Source organism: Candoia aspera, chromosome 7, assembly GCF_035149785.1.
Source record: "Candoia aspera isolate rCanAsp1 chromosome 7, rCanAsp1.hap2, whole genome shotgun sequence".
Classification (NCBI taxonomy): Eukaryota; Metazoa; Chordata; class Lepidosauria; order Squamata; family Boidae; genus Candoia; species Candoia aspera.
The window spans coordinates 43,729,292-43,752,687 of NC_086159.1; the positions used below are offsets into that span (position 1 = coordinate 43,729,292).

The 23,396-nt window shown below is 37.2% G+C and overlaps 1 protein-coding gene across 4 annotated transcripts in view; it reads left to right on the plus strand.

Moving 5' to 3' along the window:
* The window catches only part of OSBPL8 (oxysterol binding protein like 8), a 101,185-nt gene extending 94,262 nt beyond the window's left edge, over positions 1 to 6,923 (plus strand). For all 4 annotated transcript variants that reach the window (XM_063309036.1, XM_063309038.1, XM_063309037.1 and 1 more), the window contains one exon: positions 2,836 to 6,923. In XM_063309036.1, coding sequence (XP_063165106.1) covers positions 2,836 to 2,971 — 136 coding nt within the window. In that variant the 3' untranslated portion in view covers positions 2,972 to 6,923. The remainder of the gene's footprint in view (positions 1 to 2,835) is intronic.
* The last annotated feature ends 16,473 nt before the right edge of the window (positions 6,924 to 23,396 follow it).

Consider the following 23,396-nt stretch of genomic DNA (forward strand, 5'->3'; position numbering starts at 1 on the left):
CTTTAATAAAAGCCTCTGTAGATTTCTCTCTCATTAGACATAACAATTTTGCCATCTCCACCAAGTCCATAACTTTAAATATCCGATCTTTAGCATTTGGAACTTCTTTATTTTTCCATTTCTGCTTAGAACCTTCATCTGAGTTTGTAGATCTTTTTGAAGTCTTTCCTTATTTTTCCTGTCTGTTTCCTTCTTCAGTGTCTTTACAGATGTTGTTATAATGCTGCATCTTGTCTCTTTTAACAACTCTCTGAAATTCTGTATTAAATTCCTTCTCAAGAGCTTTGTCTTTCTTGGCCTTGGTTTATCATCTTTCTTGGCAATACCCACCATTTTTTCTGAGTGCAGTTTGCTTTCTTTTGTTTCTCAGTCTTTGGCAGTCTCTTTTCACATTCATCCTTAACAACTTCTTTGATTTTGTTCCACAGTTCTTCTGGTTCCTTGTCAATGTGGTTCAGGACTTCAAAGCGATTCTGGATGTTCTCCTCGAAAATGGTGGGCTGATCTTCCCTTAGGATCATATAATGGAAACTGACTGGCTTTCTTCTTCTGCTTTAGTTTGATTTGGAACTTGCGCACAAGTAGTTCATGGTCTTTTCCAAAGTCAACTCCTGGCCATATTGTTGCTGTTATAACTGAGCTGTTCCACTTCCTTCTACCAATCATATAGCCAGTTTGATTTCTCTGTACTCCATCTGATGATGTCCATGTATATAGGCATCATTCTGATTGTTGAATATTGTGTTAGCAATGAATGAATAATTGGATTGGCAGAAATTGTTCTCCTAATTCATTTCAGTTTCCTAGGTCATACAGTCCAATTGCATTTTCCTTCTTAATACTTCCAACTGGCATTCCAGTCTCCAGCTACAGGCAGCACAACTTGTTTGCATGTTCTGTCTTTCAGACTGAATATACTATAGACTTCATTTGCCTCATCTGCATAAATGATGGAGCATAAATGTAGATAATCATATTAAAGGATTGACTGTGACGTGACTTTGCTATGTTGGTGCTTCGTATGCTCCATTTTCACACCATAATTCTGTCTTTGCAGCATGGCAGCATCAGCAGCTAAATGTCCTGAAGGCTTTAATCTAGCTATGTCATGCTATTAGTAATCTGAAATATCCTCAGCTCTTCCTCAGTAGCATGCTGAGTGCTAACCATCTGAGAGGCCCATCATCTGATACTATCTTGTCAATCACTTTATATTGTCTATCTGTCTGGTTTTCTTGGTAAAATACAGAAGCTTTTTGCCATTGCCCTTACCCACGCAGTATGCGATTGCCATTTTCACTGTTATAGTGGTAAGAGAGTTTGTGAACCTTTTAGAGCTATCCATAATCTTGCAATACTGTGACCTACACTGTGATCTGAACTTTATCAAAGTCCTGTTAATAGATAAAGAGATCCTTGTTAAACAATCAACACACTGTACTGCAGTGGTGCCCACATCAAAGATGAAAACAGGCAAAATTGGGGGTCTTGATCTAAGCTCTTCCTCTTTTGTATGTTTGCACATGTAGAAAGGAGCAGGGCTTTGATCACACTGCTGCTACACTATCTTGGCTCTTTTGAACACACACATTCCTTGGCAGACTTCACTGATGTGCTTGTCAAGCCTTTATTCAACACACTGAATCAGTACTCATTGGCTTCTTTGACATTTGGTGTATTTCATCCCTTCAAAATGGTTTAATGTACTTCAAATGTTTGTCCTGCCCTAATGAAAAACCACAACAACAAAAATTACAGCAATTTAGATATTTAAATTTTCCCATGTTAACTAATAGGAGAGGACTCTCTTTTTTTATCTGAATTTGCTTCTGATCTGGAACCAAGTCAGAATGGAGTACACTTGGGCTGACCTGGACAGTGGTGGGCTATTTCTGGAATCCAGGCCAGGCAGCCTTCCAGAAAGCTTATTGAATTTTCTGATTGGTGAAGGGAATCTCCATCATACCCTCGCAATTGTGATGCTGATTAGCAAGGCTTCAATGAATTTGTGGATTTATAGGAAATAAAAAGCCCATAGCAACTTATTGGGTATATTTATTTCCATGTTACCTTTACTATATTTAATATTTATATGATTACATATTTAAAATTTGATCCTCTTGTGAAGTACATGTCAAACCCACTTAAGCCACTTGGAACTGAGTGTCAAGATATGCACTATCACCTATTCATGTGATACATAATGGGTATGTGGCTGTATGTATTTGATACTAAAACATTAATTATTGGAAGGAAAACAAACAATGAGTTAAAAATTAATTCAGAGGTAGATTTTTTTTAAAAATTGGTTGAATATATGGGGAGAAGAATTGCATGAATATGATTTCAAAATGTAGTAAATGCTACAATTAAAAGATGGGTCAGACTGCCTAGCCTTCTATATAAGCAATCAGTCCAGTATGTTTTTTTTTCACACAACCCATTTGAAATGTATAGGAGCAATGCTTCAACAATGCATCATACTTCTTTGCAGTCTTCCAATATCCCATCATACTCTTCTTACTCTACATATATCTAAATCAACTATATAGCATGTCTTATACCTTGCTAGTATAATTTTGTACCAGAAATTCCCCACTATTTTAATTAAGCTGGTAAATGTTGGAATCCATGTTACTGCAAAGTCTTATTACCTTAACTTCCTTGAGGACTCAGCATTTTAAGGTTCCCAATGTATTATCCTGCTGTAGAAATCATTGTTGTGAAATCATATCAGCCGTTATCTAATAACTTTTACAAATTTTTGATGGATCTATAATGCTTACCTCAGAGTTGGCAATCTGTGGATTTAACTAAATTCATTTTTTTTAATAGGGACATTACAGCGTTAAGAACACGAATGACTTCAGGTTCACCAACTCCAGATAATAACTTCTTTCAGTTCAAGCACTATGTCTTCATTTTGCTGATGATTCTTCTGCAACTTATAATCAATTACTTAATCAAATAGAATATCTGGACAGAAGAATATTTATGAAATGGAATTATTATGGTCTTCATGGGACCATCTTTTAAGCTTGGTTTGGCTTCAAATAAGGCAATATTATCTAGGGGCCCAGAAGATTCAGATCTTTGCCTCAAAAGATTGGGCTCATATGGAATGGTTTATTCCATCCTAGCCAGATGACATGGACTATGCTTACGTGCCAGTACCTTCCTCTTCACATCTTCCAAATGCTGGATGACTGCCTTGCATGTTCTAAAGTGTCATAAACTACAATTATAAATACCAGTATAGAATATACCAGTTTGGGGTTTGAGGACTTTTTTTGCTATAATCAATCCCTATTGAACATGCTAGCAAAAGAAGTAAATTTTGACCTCAGTTTTTTCTTCCCAAGTGTAATCAATCTTACTTCAATAAGAAAATAATACTAAGGGATATTAATTCAGAAAATTCAATAATTGCAGAAAAACGAAACTACTCAGCTGTTCTTTGTCATTAAGACACGTGAGCTATTAATCATCAACATTTCATTAACTGTACAATGTTCAGGGATAGTTAATGAGGTTTTTTTTCTTAGTTTATAACAGTGGATCTTTGCTAATAGTATTAGTCAGTTTAGGAGAAAAAAACATGTCAGCTGTCCAGAGAAGTAAACAGCTTTTATGCCAAGCAGTATTTTGACTCATTTATTCCCAAATAGAAACTTATTCACTGTTGCTGCTTATGTAACTTTAGGGATGCTAATGATGAGATGCAGAGGAATAGAAAATGTACTGTTTAAATAGTATAAAAAAGGGAAGCTGTATTAAGTTACATAAAATTCTTATGATTGACTTATGGGATCCTATCTGTATTTTAAAAACTATATTAATATTGGGTTCATCACTTCATGTTAAACAATTTGAACATAACTGCAACTGAATATTTATACTGTAAAAATAAAGCTTTGGGTAGCGACATTATAGTTTCAAGAATAAGGGACTCTGGAAGGTTCATCTGCTACTCAATTTCTATTTAAAAATATTTGCCTTTAAATGCCTCAATCTAGTGCATTTACCCTTGCTTTCTTTATGCTAAAATATAGAGCTGTTACACTGAGTCTCTATAAGTAAATTCACCAAATCTGGGCTGTATTAAATTTCAAAAGATAGATCAAATTACAGCCACATTACTCCTGCTATTCTGTTTTTTTATTTTAGATAGTATAAATTGAAGATGTGTGTCAATATACAGAGCAGCAAGAAACATACATCTTGCATGATTTATATATTTTATAGCAATTATAAATCTTTCGTTTGGAGATAACGTAATTTACATTTGGTCAGTTTGGGATTCAAATGGTTTTAGGTTTTAGGATAAGTTTATCTTTGTTTTTACACAACTGAAAATAACTAAAGAAAAGGAAATTTTATTTCAGAATCACCATTCAAATTAGTTGCATATCTCTAGTACTCACATCCCGAACCTAACCATTTTAAAGATAATGGGATACTTCAACATGGAGTGTTATAATACGGAGTTATTTTCCCAACATCTGAGAATACCAGAATGAAGAAGGTAGCTGAAGCCAACCTTCCAGTTTTCCCCTGTCTGCCTTAAATGAACTCAATAAATTACTATGTTTTAAAAGTGCTACAGTTTAGAAGGAGAAATGTATTACCATTGAAGTGAACTGGTTGAATGCGGCCATGATTCAGATGCTTTAGAAATTGATTGAAATACCAGTTACAGATGTATATGACTTGATAAAAGTATAGCATAAATAAAGTACAAAAACATATGTTCTGACTTATATTTATTTGTATGCATTTGGAGCAACTAGCTATCTGTACATAAATGCTCAGCAATTGTATCTGTTGAATTTATTTGATTTTCACTGTTTTGACGGTGCCTCCTAATATAAATACCTTATTAAATCTATTTCTGTCTGCTGATATGTCTTGATATCTGAATCCCTATGGATATGCCTAGAAAATGTATTTATTCAGTTGCTTTCTTTTAAACATTTCTTATTCCTTTTATTAGGTTCCAAAACCAGTTACATTTTCAGTTACATTCTTCGTATTACAGGAGTCCAAAGCACTCCTGTGTCAAGCACAGCTCAAAAGCTTAACATTTTATGTTGCACCTTCATATAAGTCCCTTGTGTGAACTGAGGAATCTATTGCCTAAATACTTTTTGTATGATATGTCTGATTATGAGCCTATTTGATAAAGTGTTTCTGTACAATATTTAGCTTAATGAATGTGACCTACATTCCCTCATTTAGACTTTTTTCTTCATATAGTAATAAGGAAACTGTGACTGCACAGTTTGTAGAGCTCTAAGAGCAGTGGTTTCCCTGTTAACTTTTAGTACTTAAAGTAGAAAATAATCAGAATTGTGTGTTGACATGTTTCTGTGTTTGTTTAAAAGAAATGCACTATAAGCCTTTAATGTGCCATGTAATCATTAATATAACTAAAATGATATGTGTTCTGTAAAATAGGAAATAGACTCCTGACAATACATAATGATTCTTGTATCCTATGTTGGGCTGCTTTCTAACTTTTAGTTACTGCTTAAGAGTACAGCATACTCACTTTTTATGAAAAAGTTCCTTTTGACAACTAATACGTAAAATATATCAAATGATTTTACAGCTCATTACCCTCCTGTGCCTTCAGGAAGATCTTCTTGACAACTCAACATTAATGAAATGGGATGAGAGTTAAGATTGTTTTATTTATCATGATGTTGTTGTTTGTCTTGATGGATGTTTCTTCTTTATGGTTTTTAATCCTATTTTATATAGGATACCTAAGTGAACTAAGTGATTACTGTGTTTCTTCTCTTTCTTCAATTTCTTGGCATCTTTTGAGAGGGGGCGATCAGATACTTGAGTATTGTAACAGTGCCTTGATGGAGTTCACACAGCAATGAGGTATGTGTATATATAAGTATATTTTCAAGATTGTACCATATCTGTTCAAAAAACATGGTAGCTGTTACTTTCAATATTAATTTGGGGGAGAAGTGTAAAAGGATATATAATTACAGAAAAATACATTAGTTTTATTTTCTTTTGTTAACTATGAAGGACCCAATATTGGAGTACATATTCTTGTACAATAAAACTGCAGTGTTGTTTGTTGATACTGCAAAAATAGCCATAATAAAATTCTAACATCAATGACAACCAGCTTCACTTTCATTTTAACAAAGTGTGTGATTTCTGAGCAAAATGATGAAAATAAAAACATGTTCAACTCTTCAATGAAATATGTGGAAAAGACCTGTTGTAATAATTTCTTTCTGTAAATTAAGAATCCACTTGTTTAATGGATTTAATTCTTGGCTATTTAAATGAGTAGCCTTCCACTATTCTTGAAATCTTCATTTTTTTCTAGTTTCTGAAGTGAAAAAACTTGTTAGCATTTTTAATTCTCTTGCCCTTTTTATTTTAACACTCTGTTTGGATTTTTATACTGTTACAATTTTTAACTGAAAATAAGCTGTTGTATGTAAGGACCGGTGTTTAGTCCAATGCATATAATAAATGTAATGAAAAAATGTGAATGCATTTACTCATATGTATGTATGTAGGAAACTCCTATTTCCGCAAGTTTCCTGTTTTTGCATATCATGTAAAATACCATTGTTATTATTATTATTGCTCTGTTCTCTTTGCAAATCATGCTGCATGCAGTGTGATGAAGGGAATGTAATTCCTTTGAAAGTACTGAACTTGTGTGTTTCATGCATAATTATATAGCTGAGTTCAAAAATTTGTTTAGAAGTCCATTTGTAAATTTAAAGTTATACTACTGGTCAGTAGTTTTGTACAATTATAGAATAAAAAGCTGTAATCAATAACAGTACATAGTGTTTGAACTTTACTTGTAAAACTTTGAGTACAATTTCTTGATAATGCAGTACTACTAGAGGTCATGTAATAAAGATATAAAAAACAGCCAGCATCAGTTTAGCATCATCACTGAATTTGATAAAAGGTCATTTGGTAAGACTGAAGCAGACTGGTATAAGCAAGACCTGCAGCACCATCATATTCTGTTCAATCCAAATCTATAGAGTCCCTGCATAGGGTAAAGTACAGATTTGTTTGGAGACACTTGGTCGATGAATAGACTGAACACCACCTGATATGCAAAGCCCTTCCAGAGTTTAATTCCTATCTTCTATTAAGAGTTAATCATAGCAGATAGCATCACCTAGTCAAAATGTCTGATTTTGGAAAAAGCTATGGAGTTCAGATGTCATTGGTATTGGATAGGAGACCGCCAGAAAATTCCAGGACTGTAGGCTAGATTTGGAAGTCAGAAAACACCCTGAAAGAAAGCAATGGCAAACTAATTCCAATTCATATTGTCAAGATTCAGTTCAAGAGAATGTGTACATTTTTTATTAAAAGTTAACATAAAATGGAGGTTAAATACAGGTTATATTAAATAAAATTACACAGATTGATTAATGCTCATATTCTCTCTTGCAATAATTCCATCTACAAGCAAAATAATCCTTTTATATACTGGACATCACTTCTATGCCAGAAAAATATAGTTTCCCCAGGCAAAATGGACAGCTCTTCTGCTTTGCCAGTTACACACGGAGTTTCTGATAATTGATTCAAATTATGTATTGCAGTCATAAATCTTTCACAAAAGTAACACAAAGTATGATGCAAACTCAGATCTTTCTGAATAGAAAACAGACATGAGAGCTTAATTTTGCAAGAGACTAGAGAGACAAGTCTCAGTTTCAGGAAGATCCAAGAAAAGTCCAGTTCCAGGTAATCCAACAACAGCAGAGATTCACAGGTGTAGAATCAGAACAATATTTGTCACAAAGAACCAGTTAACAAAAGCCATCTCTTTTATAGAGCCCCATCTCTTAGCCCTAGGAAGGAAGCAATGGCAAACCACTTCTGAAAAACCTTGCCTAGAAAACTGCAGGAACTCGTCCAGTTAGTTTCCAAGAATTGGATACGATTGAATGGATTTTTTTTAAAAAATCAGTTTGACTAACTGCTTAAATTTCTTTTTTCTTTCAAGTGGATTCCTTGACTTCCTTTGCTGTTCATAATTGCAACATGTTGCTGGACCTCACCTGATTTAGGCTGTGGGTCAGTTGACTAAGCCTGCAGCTGTGTTGCCTGACTTGTACCCTCTTTAGCTAATTCTTAGATACAGGCTGAGGCTCAGTCACATCAAACTCTTGCTTTTGAATCTAAAGATTCAAATTGATCTCAATAACTGAAAAAAGTGCTTTCAAAGCATACTATTTTTATGTGTACACTGGAGATTAATTGCAGAAAGAATAAATCTAAAAGATGGATTAGTTATGCATGTATACAGATTTTATTTTTTTTAGTTCATGGTATCTAGGTAACTATTTAGTGAGCATGTTGTATAAACTCAAGTTATGTGGATCATAATCCAGCACATTATGTAAACCTACCCCCCCAGGAAAAAAGTTGAGTAGACTTGGTTAAATGAACTATGGCTATATTATGTGAACAGTGTACAAATGGCCCAAAAACAATTTGTGAGCTTCATGATGGAATCCATATTTGAAATTTCCCAGTTCTAATCTGACACTTGAACCTCTACCACATCAGTTGCATAAAAAAAAGTTAATATAAGAAATATTAACACACAATATCCTAATATGTCCCAAGTCTTGGTGCTACACTAATTTCAGCTTGAACCTCTACTGTACCACAACAGTAGAGGCTTTTAGTTTCCCACTGCTGTTAGCTGTTTGGAATACACCTGATGCTGATGAAACTCCATAGGGCACTCAATCAGTGGTTATTTTGTAATCTCCAGAAACATGAATGGTTCCAGCTGGTTTATGTGCTGGCAGTGATGTCTGAAGCGAACCATGATGATGCCAAAAAGACATATACATCATTTGTCCCGTTGTTTCCCTCCAGATGCCCATAAGCATAGGTACAATAGGTGTTGCCTATTGAGAAAATTGCTCAGGGGAACAAATGCCTTCTTTCTCCAATCTGTCCAGTTCTATTTGTTTTCTCTGGAATGGCATATGGAACTGCTCTAATTTCAAATATTTTGTTCCCATTTAAATCCCTTGTGAAATAAATTCTGTCCTTATCACTCGTGACTAATTCCTCTAGGAATGTTGTAGAGTAGGCTTCCAAAATTTCTTTTAGAACTGATACTTCCTCTACATATAATTTACTGATTTCATCCTAGTATGAAACAGATTGGCCTATCTGACCAACCAAGCTTGGTCTTCCTTTTTCTCTACTATGGCCTTCATGGTTTTCCTTTGTCCTTTACTTGTGACTAACAGATTTACTAACCCTTTTACTACACTTTTCCTCAGTATAAATCATGAATTTCACTTTTGCATTAGCCAGAGGACCAAGATCCTTTGGTAAAACTTTCCATGTATTACTGTCAGAGATGCTCTACTATCTGTTTCCATGCCTACAAGTTGATGGTTAAAATGTACAGTCATATTATAAGGCATTTTATACATTAAAAGTTGTCAAAGTCCATATGTTGTAACAGTTAAGAGTTTTGGGGTACATAGGTCCAAAGTTATTTTGCAGCAGAAGCTGACTGGTGCCCATCATTATCTCTCAACCTATCTGTCCCAGGAGATAATTATGAAGATAAAATAGGAAGGAGGTGACACTGTGTACACCTACTTGAGTTTTTGAAGGAAAGACAAATAGTTCAAATAAGTTACAGAAACAGTCCCCAGAAATCAACAGGGGAGAAAACAGCACAGAAGCAGTTTCTAAAAGCTATCACATAGCTCCATAAACCGAAAACCTTTTCAGAGGGGTTATTCTATAATTTGGGGATGGGGGACAGGAACTGACCTTGATATTGTAGCTCGCATTTTATAATTAGTTGCAGCTTTCCCTCTAATTCAATAGCAGCTAGAATATTTCTTAATATTAGCCCTCACTTGAGATGCTCCAAATGAGATGAGACTAGAACTTCCAGAGTTCCCAGTCACTATGTCCATACAGCTGAAGGAAGGCTGCTAAGTCATCCTCGGTTTAAAATGAAAGGTGATCAAAGGAGTTTCCTGAAAAGACTTTTATTGTGCAATAGCCTTTCTTCAATTAAAAATGTCAAAAGCTAGTGAGACTGCAGTATTTTTGTAATCTCATGTTTTCCCAATGTTTCCTCCATCTTTTTTTTTTCCTTATCAGATAGGACTTGTTAGAAGGAAATATAAATAACATCCCTTTTCCCCAGTCTGGAAGCGCTCCACCATACTCATTCCTTGTTGTTGACAAAAGGGAACCCTGGAATTCTGACAAAAGGACCCAGAATAGAATGCTGCTAGTGCCTTTTAGTCACACTATGTTCAGTTGCTAAAGGCAGAAAAACAACGTTCTGTTAACTACAGAGCTAAGGTCAAGACACTGACTACTGTAAATGCCTCGTATTTAGAGATGGGAGATTATAAACCTCATAAATAAAATGCTTTAGAAGTAAACTGAAAAGAAGTATCTAAATATTCTTCAGCATTTTCACATGCCAGGTATTCCTTACCTTAGAAAATGGAGACATTTTGCTTTTAATGAATATGCAAAAAGGCAATTTCCTTGCATTAGCTGTGTTTCCTTGCATTAACTGTGACCTTCAAATATTCTTAGTGGGTAACCTTTTTGCCGGTATCAGCTATCATTTATCATGTCTTTCTTCCCCTGCCTGAGCATATCGAAGTCATTAGCATGCACAGCTCTCTTTTCATGTAGCCTCTTACTGGTTTCTTTACCTTTGCTAGAACAGTTAACCTGGCTCTTGAAATCTAGGCAGTTCAGAACAAGCTGTGACTACAATATGTGGCACAAATATGCACTCCAGAGGAACACTCCCATCTGTTATTAATACATTCAGATTTCTTTTGAAATATAAACAATTGCCATTGAATTGTTGAATTGCTACTGCCTCTTCTGTAAAATGAGGAATGGAAACAGCCCCAGGTTCCTCGTCTACAAAATAAAAAAACCTGCATTATAAATAATCCAGTTTTACGAGCTTAATGCATGCAGTACAATAATACGAAAACAAAGCAAGATCAAAAGGATAAAATCACTTTGTATTGAAGTATTACAATCCTTAGATCAATACCATTGAAATAGCTAGATTTATAGTTTTGTAATTTTATGAGGATCAAGTTAATCAAGATAATACTGTCTTTCAGTATAAGACTCAGGGACTAAGGGCTGAAAAAAAGTGGGTTCAGGGCCACAGGTTGCCCACTTCTGATTTATAGGTTTGGGGCCAGCTTCTTACCATATTCTTATCATATGATATAAATCATCATGTCTGGACAATTTGGAAAATAAATGCTAGCTAATCAGTAAAGCAACAAAATGCTCAGGAGATGGGAGCAAACTATCCATTAATTATCAGGAAAGATAAAAGAAGCTACTAGTAAAGTATTACAGAGTTGGCATTGTACGTCTTTTAATATTCATAAAGTCTTCTGTGAAACACTGGAGGGATTGTTTACATTCACATTCTAGCTTTGTGTGTTAACCAGCCAAACTTCTTTCTGCACTTTGAGATTATGTCTCTCTCTCATCCTGTTTGTATTGAACAGATTAAAATTAAGATGTAACTTTTTAAAACAGGAAAATCACTGTTGAATAATCAGAGTGAAAAAAAATTATAATGTTTACACAGAAGTTCAGTTTTGTTCACTGGGACTTAATCCAAGGTAAATTTCAATTTTACACACAGTTGCTAGGTATAAATCACTTTATGCATGATTGGGTATACCTATTACACACACACACACACACACACACACACTAAAGGAAAAAAGTAAGTTTTTCAATCTCTGTTTTTTTAACCTTTTTTCTAGAAATTAAACATATTATGCTTTCAAGGAAAAAGATGCATCAAGAGTTAATAGGTAATAATTTAAAAGTTTATGAGCAATAACCAGTTATGAAGTGTAGGATGTGTAGGATTTGCAATAGTAAGTAAATAACAAATGTCCAGTTGAGTATGTGCATTCAAACAACAAAGACAAAATGCAGAATGCAATTAAATATATCTGTCATGGTAGTGAGAATACAGCTGAAAAGGCTCAATATTTTCTAGGCATTAAACTGAATGATGACCTTTGAAGGAATAATCATAACATGATTAGGTAAGCAGCTGAAGAGAACTCACTTGATACAACACTTCAACATTGCTTTAGAATTTCCTCTATAGATCCTGGTAGGATCTCTACTGTTGATATACAGAACTATTGTAAAGCATTCTGAACAAAGTAGAAACTTGGCAATATTTTACAAATAATCATTGGATCCCCCTTGGTGGGAGAAAGTGGTTGGCCATATTTGTGGAGGCATCTGCAGGACTTGGTAAAAAACGTCAAGATGGTGGCCACAATGGTGCAGTTGAAGCTCTGGTGGACACACATACAAAACAGGTGGAGCTTTGATCCCACCACTGCACCCACTATCTTTATTTTTTTTACCATACCCAGTGGACATCCCTGCCTATTTACAATTGACAAACTCTTTTTCTTTCATTTTAGCTAGCTTAGGAAGCCATAAAAAGGCATTCTACTCCTTATAAGGTTAGCATTGGCTTCTGTCCTTCTGACATGGCAGCCACACAAGTAGGAGTTCATCCTAGGCTGCTGCCATAAGGTGTAAAGGCCTAATAGCCCCACATGGTTAGCACCAGTTGCCTGGTTCCTTCCCATTCATCTAATGCTCAGCTCTTAGGTAATAGCAGCTGTTGGGGAGAAGGATCCCCGATCTGCCCTGCCCATGTGGCTTTTAATACAGCAACTACATCAGATAAACTTACAGTCAAGTCCAAGATACTGCACACTGCACAGATCTTTGCCAGTGGATGAGAAATTGGCATTTGGGGATCATGGCTATATATTGACAGTGGATTCCTGAGGAAGGGCACATGGAGATTTATTAATTCTAGTCTACATCACCGATGGGCAGAAAAATCCTGACAACCTGGTAACATGGTTTTCTTTGTACAGCATATGGCTGGTTTTCTGGCCCATGGAAACCCACATAGTTTAAATGAGAGAAGATGCTATGAGAATTTACAGACCTTGCATTTCTTTATTAATTTGCTTATTATGCATGTAGGCTGCCTCAACCTTAGCCAAATCTAAATCCCCTTTCATTAAAAAAGGGTTAAAACAATCTCAGAAATAACATTAGCACACAATAACCCACACAATAACTTAATATGCTGCAAAAACAGTGTCCCAAGGTCTCAGTGCCTTGAGGCTACATTGAATTTTAGCTTTCTCTAACCTGATACTCTCCAAATGTATTTGGCCTACAACTCTTAGAATTCCTACTCCAAATTCTAGCTGGCAAATCTGGGAGCTGCAGTGCAAATATGTATAAGGGCACCTGGTTGGGATATCCTATTGTCATTTATATAGCTTACAGCTGAATGTTCAAATAGAAAACTGGGACAAGCTGTCATCAGTGCATATTAGATTATATGTTTATTGAATTATTTAGGATTACATGCATAGAAAGCAACAATCCTCCCCCACCCAAGTGTATAACAACTGAATTAGCAGTGCCTTTTCACAACATCTCATTGTATAAACTTCAGCCTTTAAGTTGTAAGATGAAAAAACAAGCACACACACAATGTGTTGGGAAATGATATTTATACTAATCTCAGATTTAGTGAAGCACAGCAAATACACATGCTGAGCACCAGATTCACAAGCCCTTTTGAAACAGCAAACATGTTTTCCATTCCTCATTTAGGAAGCATTGTCACTACTGCCAGCAGATGAACAGGCAGGCACAGTGACCAAGAAGATTAATATGCAAAGCAAACTCCTATGGAGCAAAAAGGGAATCAGGAGCTTTGAAATGCTAATAATTGGATCAGTAAGACAAATTCCAGGGGAATGCTTCTGTAAAGTCATGCAGCCTCATCTGATTTTATATTGCTCAATTAATGTATGAGGCAGCATTTGGCTAAATGCTATTGCAGTAAATTGCTAAAGAATTCCTGCCTAGTAGAGGTAATACAATACAGTATATTGAACTGAAATATTAGATTCTGTGGAGTTTTCCTTTTCCATTATTACTGTAATCTCAATATGGTTTAATAATAAAGCTAAATAATATATTTAGAACAATCATCATAATATAATTAATTTTTATATTATAAATATAAATATATTTATATTTTTATATAAATATTATTGTATTATATATATATATATATATAATTATATAAATAAAAATAAAAATAATATATAACATAAAAATATATAAATATAAATAAATATAAATAAATATAAAAAATAAAAAAATAACATTAATGAAATATTTTGTGCAGAATGTATTTCTAAAATCTCTTTCAGCAGCTGAGGTCAAAAGTAGACAAGGACTCGAGTCATAGGCTGCCTGTTGTGCAGCTGACCAATGACAGCTGGTGGACCATAGGTTGCTTGAATACTAAGAAAATTAAAGAAAAAAGAAAAATATGCTTTTTACAGGTGGCCAAAAGGAGTGAATTTGGAGTGGTACTGTGAGGAATTGCTGTATACTTTTAGCTAGCTAAATAGATCCATTTATGTTTCAGAGGCACTGTGATGTTGGCATTTTATGCATATCACCCTGAAATCAATTTTTTGATGAAAATATAGCTGAAGATGCAGCCACTTCAACACTCCACTCAGCATATTCAGGAGGGCTCTTCAATAATTTGCACAGCCCTAATTCATATATATCCTTACCAGGCAGCTAAGGCAATAAAAAACCCTAAACAATTACAAAGATATATGATCAGAATATTAGCAAAGGCTACAAAATACTGCAGCATTCATTAACATTTTTATTTATTTATTTATTCGATTTCTATTATTTATTTAATCAATCAATTTGTATGGCTCTCCACCTCAACAAGTGACTCTGGGCAGCGACTAATATTAAAATAAAATTAAAGCAATTACAACCAACAATACAAAAACTAAAATACATAGCAGCTGAGGAAGGTATCAGAATTGACAATCTCTAGCACAGCCAGAAGATGGGCCCCGTCACACACTCGGGGCCCCAGGCCAGGGCACGAAATGGTTCAGTTACCAATCAGCCTTCATTATTTAAAAACAGTTTTGGTCTGTTGCAGGATATAAACACAGCCACAATTGATGGTGTTGCACAGGATCAAAATCATGGAGGATTGGGTTATCAATAGCCAGTACTTGTAATGCCAACTCTCCAATCTCAAGGGCAGAATGTCTCAGTGCCAGTTATTTGGGAATATGAGCAAGAGGCTATGCAGATCCTAAGAACAGGTTGCTGAACTAGCTAAACCTGTGGCCCAGCACAACACACATTCTGATGAGGCAAGGAATTGTATCACTGATAATGCAGGCTTCCTGGCAAAACCTTGGTAGAAATTCCCAGACACTTGGCACAGTTTGGTTTGGCTGCTAGGCTTAAATCAGCTACAGGCTCTGAGACACACAACATGGCACAGCAGGTAAGAATCTTCATGCCACTAAAATGAAACCAGATAAAGATGTTGATTGCCTTCTATCAGAGTGAGGGTACACATTCCCTCTGATATCCACTGCAGTTCAAATTCACCGCCTTTTCTTCTGCCACACAACAGACTCTTTGTTGTGTACTTCATGGCCTTGAAGCTGAGTGAGTGATTTGTCGATTGTTTATATAACTGACTTCTCTCTTGAGAACCACTGACTCTCAGCTTAACTCTTTCACAAATGATGGCCTGTCTCTCATGTCTACTGCCTGACAGATTTTACTCGCAAGTGTGAGTGAAGCTTTCATAATCATAAGAATCAGAGAGATTTCTTTATCAAAAGTGATTTCTAGCTATATAAGAATAAACATTTAAGCCTTAAAATGTAGCACCTGGCACTCTGAATTAGAACTGGAAAGCCACAACCAACCAGTGTAGCTGATGTTGAGTAAGTGTTATATTTTCTCAGCATTGGCCTCCAAGTTCAACTGTCCACCTACCTACTATCTCCCTCACTGAGGTAAAAGGGTAAAGGTTTCCCTTGACGTAAAGTCCAGTCGTGTCCGACTCTAGGGGGCGGTGCTCATCTCCGTTTCAAAGCCTTGGAGCCGGCGTTGTCCATAGGACACTTCCAGGTCATGTGGCCAGCATGACTCACGGAACGCCGTTACCTTCCCGCCGAAGCGGTACCAATTAATCTACTCACATTTGCATGTTTTCGAACTGCTTGGTGTGCAGGAGCTGGGACGAGCAACGGGAGCTCACCCCGCCGCGCGGTTTCGAACCGCCGACCTTCCGATCGACAGCTCAGCGGTTTAACCCGCAGCGCCACCGCGTCCCTCACTGAAGCTTCCAAAAATAATTCAAAAGTGGTCTCATGTACAGTGACAACAGTAGACTGCTGGTGGACAACCTAGTTCCCAGGCCACTTGAAATGTTTTTACAGTTCCAGATCTCTTCTAACCACAATAGCTAACATCAGTAGCAAGGTTTCCTTCCATTTTGAGGTTGGGAGTACTGCTGAACCCCCTTCTGTGGCCTCCAAAGTCCACCTGAGCCTCTGTTGTAGAAAATCAGAGGTACGTTTTCTTCCATTTTCATGCAGGAGCCAGAAAGCTAAGCCTGAAAATATATTTATTAGAAAAACATCTTTTAACTTCTCCTACAGCAGGAGAAAAGAACAGGTAATTTTGATCTGGCCAAGCATGAAACATTTGGGATCCTGCCCAGTTTGCAACATAACTCCACATGATGTGGCTGTCAGCCTCCTATTAAGTGATCTGCAGCCACCAGCAGGTTACTTCCCACAGTCAGTTCTTGAGACCACCCCCCTGCCATGTACACATTGCACACCCACTGCACACTTACTGCACACCCAACTGCACACTCAGATCATATGAGTACACCTTCACTCAGGTTTGTAGATCTTTCTACTTATAGTACATTTATCCCAACTAATATTATGCTTTAGCCTGATCCCCCCATCTATCCCAAAACTGCTTTGTAACACCTATTTAAGCCTTTGACAGCCTCTCTATTGCTTGTAGTTGACAGGACTGTTAGAACTGTGTACCTTCTGTCAGTCTCTGGCATATCAGCTCAGACCTCCAGATGACTTCTCCTTGCATTGCATATAAATATTAAAAATCATGAGGAAAACCATGGAACCCTGAGTTACTCCAACTGCCAATGGCCAACTAGCGTCACTTTGTTGATGTAAATTTTCAGAAAAGAATGAAACCAGTGTAACATTATGCTTCTCCAACTAGTTAACTATTGCTTACTCTTCATTAGAAAATATTGCTTTTAATATACTAAGGAAAGAACATATTTTTGTATTGTTCTTTTGTGAAAATTTCTGAATTCTCAGAGAACAGATGCTGCTGACAGATTTGCTTACAAAGATATATTTTTATCTTCTGACCAGTGGTAGTCCCTCAGGTTCAAAGAACACACACTGCTGTGCAGTTCATCTGTGGACGCAGAGGTGGTTCTGCAGTCCCAGTCTGGAAGCGCAGGGTCTACTACCATTGTTGGAGTAACTGTGGGTGTTATTCTGTGATGCTGCTCATGGTTTTCTATTAGTTTTTGGCAGGCCTGTCTTCAAAGCTGGTGGAGGCTTCATAGCATAGGGCTCATCAGTGGGTCCTGTCAGCAGCCTCAGCTTCTAGTTCCCTTGGCTGGATGTCACAGTGGTGTAGGGTTTCTTTCACAGCATCTTTGTAGTTTTTTTGCCGTCGACCTTGAGGTCTCTTCCCAGACTCCAGTACACTATAGAGCAACTGGTGAGGCATACGGTGGTCATCCATTCTGATGACGTGTCCCACCTACCACATCTGGGCTCTGATAATCAGGGACTCGATGATGATGGATTCTGTGCAATCCAAGACCTCCAGGTTGGAGACACAGGCTTGCCAAGGAATGCTGAGGATGGAACAGAGAGTGGGCATGTGAAATTTCTCCAGTTGTTTGATATGCCTTGTTGGGCATCTCCTCTGTGGACCAAATGTCTTCCAAGATGTCTTGGAATTCCTGTAAGGTGTTTAAGTCTAGTGCTTTGTAGATTTCAGCAGGAATACCATCCTGCCATGTTGCTTTATTTGAGTTCATCTGTGAGATTGCTTTCTCCATCAGTAGAGGGAGGCAGGTCTAGGGTATCCAAGACTGGCAGCTGAGGAATCTGCTATAAAATATCACGATCAACTAAGGATGGCCTATTGAGTAGGTTGGAAAAGTGTTCAGCCCAGCGGTTTTTCAGTCCTTTCTGGTCTTTGATCAGGCTCAGCCCATCAGATGACAGCAAGGGGGACCGTCCTGATTTAGAAGGATCATAAACTGACTTTATGGCACTGAGGAAATCTCTGGTGGCATGCATGTCTGCATAGCACTCCACCTGCTCAGCCTTTCTCTGCCACCACTTGTCCTGCATTTCTCACAGTTCCGTCTGTACTTTGGACTGCAGGTGCTTAAACTTGTCTTTGTTTGAGACAGATGATGGATCATTCTGCCAGTCTGCATAGGCCTAGTTCTTGGCTGGGGGGCTGCTGAAATGGTCTTGTGGTTTTCATCAAACCAGTCTTGATGTGTCCGGGTTTTCAGTCTGAGTACAGTTGTTGAAGTCTGCATGATGACATCTTTAAACTGCGTCCACTTTTCAGAACAGGTTCCTACAAGCGGTGAATTGCTGGAGAGTTTTTCAGTAAGCACATCTTGGAAGCATTGGACTTGGCCTGGGTCTTGCAGTCTGCCAAAGTTGAATGATTTTCTGACAGTCCTTGGTTGCTTACAATTTAAAGGGGCTATGTGCAGGTTGAGGACCGACTGGACCAGCCTGTGATCTGTCTAGCGCTCAGCACCTTGCATGGCAAGGGTGATGGTGATATCTTTAAGGTCACTCTGATATACTAAGACATAGTCAAGTAGGTGCCAGTGTTTGGACCTGGGATGTATCCAGGTAGTTTTGTACTTGTCTGCAAGTCTGAACATCGCGTTAGTGATGCACAGGTTGTGCTTGGCACATTTGCTCAGAAGCAGCAGGCCATCGCTATTTAGTTTTCCCAGCCCATGTTTCCCAAGGACTCCATCCCAGTTGTTGCTGACTGTCCCCACCCTAGCGTTGAAGTCGCCCAGAATGACAAGTTTGTTGCTGGTGAGGGTTGTTCAAATAATCTGGTCCAGGTCCTCATAGAAACCTTCCTGGTCTTCGTCTGGACTTGTGAGAGTTGGTGTGTAGGCGCTGATCATGGTGATATACCAGGACTTGCTGAGAGGACAGCAGAACTTCATAATACATTCATTTGTTGCAGTGGATAGAATAGAATGTTCTTCAGCAGAGCAGTTTTGATTGCAAACTCTACTCTGTGAGTCCTGTTGTTGGTCTGTGGTTACACTCACTGCTTCCTGTAATGAACCTTCGTCTTCCAGCTTGGTCTCACTGAGTGCAGCAATGTCAATGCTATAATGGTGATGTTCGGCTGCCATGAGAGCTCTTCATCTTTCAGGCCTTGACACCTTGTCTCTATCCAGCAAGGTATGGGCATTCCAGGCTCTGAAAATGAGTTTTTTTTTAATTCATTTTTCTTGATGCTCGACCACTAAGGAGATGATCTGCAGGCCATGATTAGCTAGCCAGATGTTGTGGGGCAGGCAATGTTTAGGGTTCCTTTTTTAACCGTCCCCCTCATGCGAGGGTGGGCAGTGCTATCCTAGAAGGGCTACCTAGTCCTGGATGCTGCCAGATATCTCTCTGCCCAGGGTACTGAGATGAATGACCACTGGTCCAAGGGCCACCTGCGTGCAGCTTTGTGACTACAACTGCCAGTGGTCATCTCCACCTGATGCTTCACCACTCCCCCATCGCCACAGGGCTCAACAAATTAGGTTTGGACTGAGATGAGTTGTAGATGAAGATGAACTGCACAACAGAAACCTGTGCATGATGGAGTTTTAAGTGGAACAACCATTGCACAGGGGCAGTCCCACTCTCTCGGCATAAGAGACCTTAATCCAGTGGCATGGAGAACCATTATGGCTGGAGATCTCTCCTGCTGCAGTGGATGACCAGTATTATTTAAATGTTTGCACTGACTGATAGCAATTTTGAATGTATTGATATTGTGCATTTCTTCAACTATCAAGTAATATAAATTAATGTAAGTCATATCCCTATGACTTCATGTCAAGGTATACTATCTTGTCACCTTGTTGATCCTGAGGATGAAGGAACATTTTCAGCAAGATAAATGAAATTGGATTAGTCTCATTTGTCTGACCCAGCAGAAAAGTGATTCCTGTGTGGAGTCTGCAGCAAAGGAAAGAGCTAATTTAGCAGTGTGACACACCCTGCACCTGATGTAATCTGGAAAGGGCCTCTAAAATTATCTAGTCTAATTTCCTGGATGGGAGCAAGAGTCAACATCCAAAGATACTGAAGCGTCGGTATTCAGGTCTTCCAATGGTGCACCCATCACCACTGTAACTGATCCCATCCACCTTGCTGCTGGTCATCCTCTTCTTCTCTTTTCTTCCACCTTTCCCAGCATTACAGCCTTCTTCAGAGATCTAGGTCTTTGCATAATGTGTCTGAAGTACTGGGCTTGGTCATTTGTGCCTTGAGTGACAACTCTGGGTTGATTTGTTTGATGAGTCATTGGTTTGTTTTCTTGGCTGCCCACAGTATCCTCAGGAGGCTTCTCCAACACTAAAACAAAACAAAACAAAACAAAACACGTGAAAAGAGTAAGCAAGCACTTTGGGAAAAGAACAATAATAATTGAAAAAGAAATCCTGCTACATGTTGAGTCAGAGACATTCTGCATGTTTGGCAAGTATTATACCCATTATGTTAATAAGGAAACTCTGTTGTACTGTAACAGAGTCTGAAGCAGATGTTATTCAGAAAAAGCAGGGAACGTGCACTGTCTCTGCCAAGTAGCCAAAGTGCAGGGATTGGCTTAGAAGAAAATAAAGAAAATAAATGAATAAATATATAAATGGAATTTATTTATTATTACTTTGAAGATAGAACTGGAAAATGTGCTGTGGGGGGAGGGGGTTGCATTTGCGTAGCTGCGGGGAGAGTACAGGGAAAGCTGTTTGTTCCTGCTCTTCAAAAATGGTTGCTAGCCTGCTGAGGCCATCAGCCCCCCCTTTACACAGACAATCACACCCACCATTCTACTTGGCCTTACACTTTTTAAAACAATTAAGAAGAGTAAGATTACACTGCAGAAATTGCTGACACCCAAAATAGATAAATACCTAGAATAAGTAGCATCTTGTATTATTATGAAGAATTCCCTTCTGTTGCTATGACAAAACAAAATTAGAAAAGAACAGCTTGAGGAAATTCTCACCATAGCTTAACTGATTTCTTCCTTTCTTACTTCTTAAAATACGATGCCCAAGGCATCATTCATTAAAATGACCAAAGCCTCCAGTGAATGTCAAGAATAAGCAATTGATTCACTGCAAAAAAGCAAATAGACAAAAACAGATTGAAACACAGACACACATGCACACACACGAATTCAACAGAGAATGTGCCATTAGTTATGAAGATTGCTTGTACAAATGGATTAACATACACTTGAGCAAAAAAAAAAAAAAGGTAGGAAGGAATAAGGTCTGCTTTCTAATATACAGAGGACCATTAGTCCAACTTATTGCTTGCCATCAAATGTAGAAATAGTTCCAGTATCTGTGGAGCAACACTGGTTTTTCTCTACCCTAAAAGCTTTTCCAAATTTAGAACAAAAGTCCCACAGAGGATGTGACTACTGAAAAATGCCGCAGGTGGAATTAAATCCATAACAATGGCCCATCAAGATCTTTCAGCCTCAACAGTTAGAAATGGGGCTGTCAGCTGTACAGACTTTCATAGTAAATGTATTCCAAGGAGATGAAAGTAAAATTAATGTCTAATGATTTTGCATAGTCCTGGCAATGGAAAAGGACTTCACATCATATTGTAATTTCCTTTATCTAAGGACTAGCAGAATAATCCAAGTAAGAGTAAATGTGAACTTGGTTTCCCCATAAAACTCATTATAAACACCATGTACACTAATTTCTCAAATGTTTGGCTGAATAATTCATAACAAAAATACAGACCTAGCAGTTTCTACTGCATTATCTATTTTCTTTTCTTTCATATATTCACTCCCAAAATAAAATCAGTAAAGAAAACATTTTGCAAACATGCTAGGCAGTCATTTCAAGTACCAATATCATGCTGAATCATACTTGCAAAAATCAGAGTATAACTTTTATATTCAGGCTCACAATTATGCCAAATGTTAATATGCTTGTTATTTCAGTGGCTTAATAAGTTTGGAATAATGCAGCTATCTTTGACTTCCCTGTTAAAAGGACAACTCTGAATTCCAAAAACTTCACTCCTTTTGACTAAAACTTCATATTTCTTTTGTGGGTCATTAGATGTTATTTGATAGTTATACACTGAAGGTGTTCAACAGTACTTTTTCTTAGTATTTATTTAATGCATTTTGTCTACTATTTTTATTCAAATTTCACCCAACACAATTTGCAGTTTTAAAATACAAAATATTAAAACATTCTAGTTCATGTTTAGGAAATACAACATATTTCTCCTAATTTGGTGGATTACAGATTAATTTGTTCTTACCTTTATTTTCCATTTCTGCTCCAGGAGATATACATGCTTCTATATCACCACTTATTTATTTTCACAATAACTTTGCAAAGTATGTTTGGCTGAGATATAATGAACAGCTCAAAGTCACCCAGTTGCAAAGTGGCAATTTGGAACAGCTATATTATGAAATGCAACTCTTAAATGCAGCGCTGCACTTACAATCTCAGTCCTCTATCAGGCTATCGCCTCATCTTTTGACTGCCCTATTACTTAATTGGTAAGCATATTACTCCTTTTGTCTTTCTTCATTTAAATGTTCTGTGATGATAAATTATGGGTCCGATGTCATGAACATAGAGAAAGTAGGAATCACCCTCTCATAAAGAACAGCCAGAAATGGAATTTATTCCTGGCCCACGAGAGAATATAGCAGAGAAAATAACTCACAAAGTTATGTGCAGTTGATTATCTCTTTAAAAACTCTTTCTCACGATTTAAGTCTTTTAGAAAGACTGAACTCATGCAAATAAAAGCCAAAGTGGATAAGATGAAATACAACTTTTTGAAGACAAAGCAGAGACCTGATTCTTTAGATCAGAAAATGATTAAGTTAAAAGCCATAATGATTGAATCACCTAAAGAAAGAATCATCCAGCTTGACAGTTTTAATAAACAGGGTGCCACAGATGTAGAAACAGTGTTGAAAGCAAGTAGATATTTAGTGATCTATGTACCAAGTTTACTTCATGGAAATAATTAACTATTTTTAAGCATTCCTTACAGTCAATACTAAGCAAGATCAGT